Source organism: Fibroporia radiculosa (genome assembly GCF_000313525.1).
Source record: "Fibroporia radiculosa TFFH 294 genomic supercontigs, scaffold12821, whole genome shotgun sequence".
Taxonomy (NCBI): Eukaryota; Fungi; Basidiomycota; class Agaricomycetes; order Polyporales; family Fibroporiaceae; genus Fibroporia; species Fibroporia radiculosa.
Window position 1 is genome coordinate 1 of NW_012133477.1, and position 5,798 is coordinate 5,798.

At 59.2% G+C, this 5,798-nt stretch overlaps 1 protein-coding gene across 1 annotated transcript; it reads right to left on the reverse strand.

Annotated features, from left to right (window-relative positions):
* Positions 1-3,824: 3,824 nt before the first annotated feature.
* On the reverse strand, positions 3,825-4,352 carry FIBRA_07322 (uncharacterized protein; the record flags this gene model as incomplete). Its single annotated transcript, XM_012329008.1, has 3 exons — positions 3,825-3,959; positions 4,019-4,148; positions 4,210-4,352. 3 exons carry the CDS (start codon positions 4,350-4,352, stop codon positions 3,825-3,827), a joined length of 408 nt encoding a protein of 135 aa, XP_012184398.1.
* Positions 4,353-5,798: the final 1,446 nt, after the last annotated feature.

A 5,798-nucleotide genomic window follows, 5' to 3' on the forward strand; every position in this document is an offset into this window, starting at 1 on the left:
TCTCACCCTGCTTTTTTATATCTGCCTGCTCGTTCGTTCGGCTGTGTATTGTGTTGCGCCTAACTTACCTCCTGCTGCGTCTGGTCCGTATATCGATTCTTGCTTGCCTACCTGTCTGTCCCCGCTCCGCCCGATACCTCTAGTATTATTGCCTGTACCATCACACACGCCTGACTGCCGGCTGTCCAGTCGTTTACGTACCCGAGCTCTTGTACTTGCACACTCGTTATTAGTAGTCAGTGAAATGCGCGTGCGCTGTGTGTCGCCGGGCGGGGTCGCTTGCCGTTTCGCACGGAGCGAGTGCGAGGCGGGCATGTGATTTTGGTGTGCGTGTCTATTTCTGCAATGGTTCGTTTCGCGCTCTCGCTGGTTTGAGAGATGCGTTCTGGGTGGAATTTCTGGTGGCGACGTGGACAATGGTGTAGCGCGTCTCCGTTGCTCGCTGCAGCTGTGGGGGTAGAATCATGTGCGTATGTTCCGGCCGGGATGCGTTGCTGAATATTGCTGATTTTGACGCATGTGTTATTATGCTCTGCCGGCAGGGCCGCGCACATAATGAACAAAAAATGTACGCCCATGCGTTAATTTCAGTCTGTCGCCGTGGTCTGAGGGCATGCGCGTGGCGCGACCAGCTCGGTTTCGTGGACCCTGGTGCGTCTATCGATCTCTTGTATCTCGCGGGCGGTGGACTCTGACGAGGCGCGGCCTGGGCTCTGAGATCTGAGAGCTAGACCGAGACGGGTTCTATGCTGTGAGCGTGCCCCAGCAGATGCCGTTGGGAGGTGCGCCGAGTGCAGCTAGCACGGCCAGGTCAATGACGGTGGCCCGTCGCTTGGCCGGCCCCGGGCTATGCCGCCATCGCCGGCGTCACAGCCAGCAGACGCGCTCGCTTTGGGCGCGCGACGACGCCGCGCTCGTGTGCCCCAGCACCGAACGCGACCTCGCGCGGCGGTGCCCGCGGAGATCGTGCGGCGGGCCATCATCATGCCCTTCATCACCATCACGATCCCGCGCCACAGATCCCGTCGAAGCTCGCCCGGCCGCGGCGCAGGGCGCAGGATGCCTTATCGCCCTGCAGCGTGCACCCACGGAGAAGGGCCCGCGAACATCAGAAGGCGGGCAGGGCCCCGGGATAGCCGCATACTGCACACGCACAGCTCGCACTTGCATTCGCATTCGCGTCCGAGGAGGGCGACGTGCCGCCGACGTCTGCCCGGCCGGCCCCGGGCAGCCTCCTGGCAGTGCGGCTCGCCCATCTGGGCGATCGCGGTCTGCTGCGGGTGGGGGGCGCGCGGGGGACGCCTATCTGGGGACATCGGGCGTGAAAGCGCGCAGCCGTGCGCGGTTTGGAAGGTGGAGTGGGATGGGGTGGGGGGCTTGAGCGGGCTGAGCTTGGGTGCCGGTGTCGGCGTGCGCCGGGGTGTGTGAACTCTGTCTCCGAGAACGCCGAGACGCCCCCCGCTGCGAAAGATGCGGGGGCTCAGGCAGCCCCTCGCATGTCATTCTGTGGCGACCCGACGGGGGATGTCCGGGGTGCCGATGGTGCAGTCCCAGGCCTGTCTGCCAATGAGGGCGCAGCTTGATTGCGGACGCCGGATGGCAGAAGCTGAGTGTGGCCGTGGGACGGGACTGTGTGCAGGCGTCGGCAAGTTCCTTATCAGGGGCCTAGATCGGGCGCCGGCGCGAGCGCTATCTCCAGAGAAGGAAGGAGGCGCGCTCCCATCCTTCCCAGTTCCCGCTCCCTCCGAGTCGCCGCGCCGAATGCCAACGAACAAGAAAGGCATGTTTCGGCTTCACGCTGTGAGCAGCCTCTTCGCTCAGATTCGGTTCAGACACCCCCCGTTGGTCATCTTTTACTATTAGACTTGTTCGTCGCATTCACTGGAAAACGTCTTCTATCAGACGTCAGTCCACCTCGTCGGCGTTGTGCGTCGTGCACTTGTCCCACTCTGTCATCCGTGTACTATGACTAAAACGAAATCAAATCGACGGCTGCTGTTCACAACGCGGACCCAGGTGCAGATGCAGATCTTCGTAATTTTTCTCCATCGTCTTTGATATGGCTTCGCTTACCCTATGTGTTGCTTCGCAGCCGGGCCTTTTTCGCGTAGCTTTGGAACAGGCAGATAACGGCGTCGGTGCAGATGGCTCCATGGGAACATAACGCCAACTCAATGCTATTAACCGTTCTGCTCCGTCAAAAGGCTGGACAATCACATGTCATCACTCGCTGACTTGGATCCCCCATTTCGTTGTGGTGCTTGGTTTTCGCATTGTCTTGTACATCAAGTGTCATTTCTCTGCTCGCACGTTCGTCCGTCAAACACCGAATACACGGCTTCGCCACCGTTTTCCTCGCCTCCAATCTCGACCGGACGAATGGTAAGAGGGGTGCCGTGCCTCACGCCGTGCGCTGCTAGTGTGCGTCCAGTACGTTACCCCGATCCATCGTCTGTGTTTCTTGACACCGACTATATGCCCCCACCCAGCCCTCGTGCGCGGCATATATGCGCCATTCTCATAGCCGTGGGTGCCGAGACGTAGCACGGTGGTCGTTCTCGGTGCATGACGGCACACGACAATGAACCCCCTGCGTGGATCGCCCGGGTCGGGCACCCGCGTTCCACATGCCAGACTCTTCCATTCATCAGGCATCGTCGTACAACGTCGCTCGTGCCCCTTCGCCAGAACACTGCTGCTGAATCACTCCACCCTGGACGCGGCAGTGGTCTTCCGAATCGGCGGTCCCGAAGTCGCACCTGGGCATGGGCTTCGTCAGTTGCGTGGAGACGCGCGGACGGCACCCACCCCCCTCGTCAATATTCGGCATTCACTCTCTGCATATGCTGCTCTCCTGTTTGGTCGGTAGCGGGCCCTTGTTTTCGGGCACAGTAGCGTGGCTCTTCCAGCTCATCACCGGCCTCGTCGATTGGCTCAACGTCCGCAGCTGGCGTGGTGATATCATACGCCACAACACAATAAACCCCGGCCATTGGCTCTCCGATCTACGAATCTGTTGGAAGACCATTGCAGCACAAGTTGTTATCACACCGAGCGCGGCGTGGTGCTTGCTGGGAAGGCTATGGAGTGTCCCTTGTTATCATATTTTCTCTGTGCCGGCTAGAAAAATCAAATTGAAAACGGACGGATGCTGAGGAAGAAGTTTCAGAGGATACGGAAAGATTGTTCGGCCATCTAACTTCAGGGGGGAACGGGACTCTGCGATGAGCACTTAATCGAGGTGGGACCTACGTTCGATGATAGATCTTTGATCTGCTAACCTCCTACTTGCGAAGAAAGAGCCCTGGTTGTAGTGTCTCGCGTCAGAAGACTTCCAGGGCGATTGGTCGCTTTGGCAGCAATTGCAGAATTATTTGGGGCTGGGTGCTAGGAAACTGTCGACGGGAAGCCTTTCGCGCTCAACTGCTACTTGGGAACGCACGCTATATGCGGCCTGGTTTTCCAGAGATGACCCTTATATCCCCCATTTCAAACATATCGCGATCCATGCTGTTCGCAAGCACCGAATGCAACGCTCATTGGCATGATGAAAGAGCTCGCGAGCATCAGTACACAAAAGCTGTCTCATGTGCTTCTACAGCCAGTCACCCCTCACCGGGATTCCTGATTGTCAGGCCTTGCGTGACCTTGACCTGTCCCACGCCCATGCCTGTTGGTAGGCTCGGCGGGATGGCAACAAAACGTCCGCTGTCAACGAAGGCGCTGGGCTATTAAGGGGCGAACCCCGTCATGTACTCCGCATTGACCTCAACTTGACAGGGAACCTGATGTGCGTATCCGCAGTGCTGCCGAGCCCAAGACAATCATGCCACCATCCAATCCTGAGCAGAGGACGTCGCGATCTGGAGGCGAGAGACCAAGTGGGATGGGCCTGCCTGGCGACGCTTGCGCTCGCCTTCCGTATTTCTGCACCCAACTTGGTGAGTCCGCCTGCGATTCTGCTCGTTTAGATCAGGCTGCACGCGGGTTGCCCACAGGCCTCTTCTCTGACACGCACCATTAGACCTATTCCGGCGCGAAGCATCTCGTAACGACATGCAGTATCAAATTCGCGCTGTTGATCTCTCCTATGCTTCAGCGAAAAGAGGACCTCTGCGCACCGCTGGGCAGGGCCGCCCTCAGGGCCGCTGGACACAGGGATATCTCATCTCCCGCGACACTGGGGCCTGGATTATCTCGACGACACACTGACTTTTGAGCTTGAGGAACTGCGCGCCGGTCAGCAAAAACGTCCAGACCTTGTGGAGCGGCGGTGAAAGCGACCACTGAGCGCCTTCACACACTCTCACCGCTCCATTTCCTATTCCTGCGCCATCGTGTTTGACGGCCATTCATTTCGGCCTTCGCATTACGATGCTCTCTATCGCCAGTTCTGCCTCTAGTGGGAACCACGCCTGTCAGCGCGACGTCTGCGGCGGCCCGGGGAGGTATGGGCACCCGTCATCTGCCCCGGAGTTACAAGTCCTCCGTGCCGCGTCCAGGCTGGGGTCTCACCGAGTCCCGACGGGCGCAGGTGCGGTCACCAAGGCGGCGCGGGTGTCGCGACGATTCGGACCCGCGGGGGGCAGTGCGATCGGGCTGGCTGTGGCGATCAGCAATTGATGCACTTATCGCCGGGCTCGAGTCGTCGTGCCTAACCATTTCGAGTGTCGCGTTCGGGCGGTGCCTCGCTCGCTTGCGGCCTGTGCTGACTTTTCTTCCGGTCGACAGGGTGAGTGCAACGTAACCACAGCTGGTGTACCCCACGCAGCCTCCGAGTCGCTTATGCTCAGCGGAATGTGGCTGAGAGCGATCCTGGGTGTGGAGTCGCAGTCGTACCTATACCTGTGACTGCTGCTCGACTGCCACTCGACTCAGGTACGCGTAGGATCGACAGCCGTATCTTCTATTGCGTTCTTTAAGAGCTGATTAGAAGGTATCATCCCCCTGACTAGCCGACGGACTCTGTACATGGGCAAGTATTTATACACCCTTTATGCCGAGAGCTGCTCTTCCAACTGACATTTCGGCGTCAATGGCAGTCTATTCAGGGAGGCGAAGCCTTGCATGAGACCGCTCAATATTTCCTTTCCCCGGCTCATGGGCACACGAACGACACCGGTCCACGCCGCACGTCGACGATGGCAGCGACACGAGAGGCCGTTTAGCGCATGGTCACACGTGCGTCAATGAAGAGCGTGACCAGGGGACTATCGTGACCGGCTCGGAGGGTTGGTGTTGCCAAGCGACACACGTGAACCCACTCAACGGGCAATCTTAAGACGTCGACACTCACAACCATGCTGCTCTTTGATTCCGAGATCGAGCGGTAAGCCGGGCGCATCGTCCCGTGTCCATTTGAGAAGTCGCCTATCGACTCTATAAACATGCTGGCCGACAGGCTCAGGTATCAAGTGCCATCTGCCTCCGGTGCCCATGAAGGTCTCCAATCTTGTGCCTCTGGCAGCTCTCTGCGGCCCGCTTCTTGTCGCATGCCAGGAAGAAGCAGCAGCGGCATACGCACCGACTCTGGGCGCATGTCCCGAGGGTGTAGCCTTGGTCCGAAGCGCCGGAAGTGGCCTCCGGCAGACTCTCAGCGCGGACGAGTATGTTTATATATCCGGCAGGGAGGAGAAGGTGCTCCCGGACGCGTGGCGCTCCTACCTCGACACCGTCAACGAGAGCGTGCGCGACTCGGTAGGCCTGCCCGCGTATGTCTCTGAGATCCTAGACGGCTCGTACGGACGCTCGGGATACCCGAGGTTCGGAATCGCGACCAGTGGAGGCGGATACCGGGC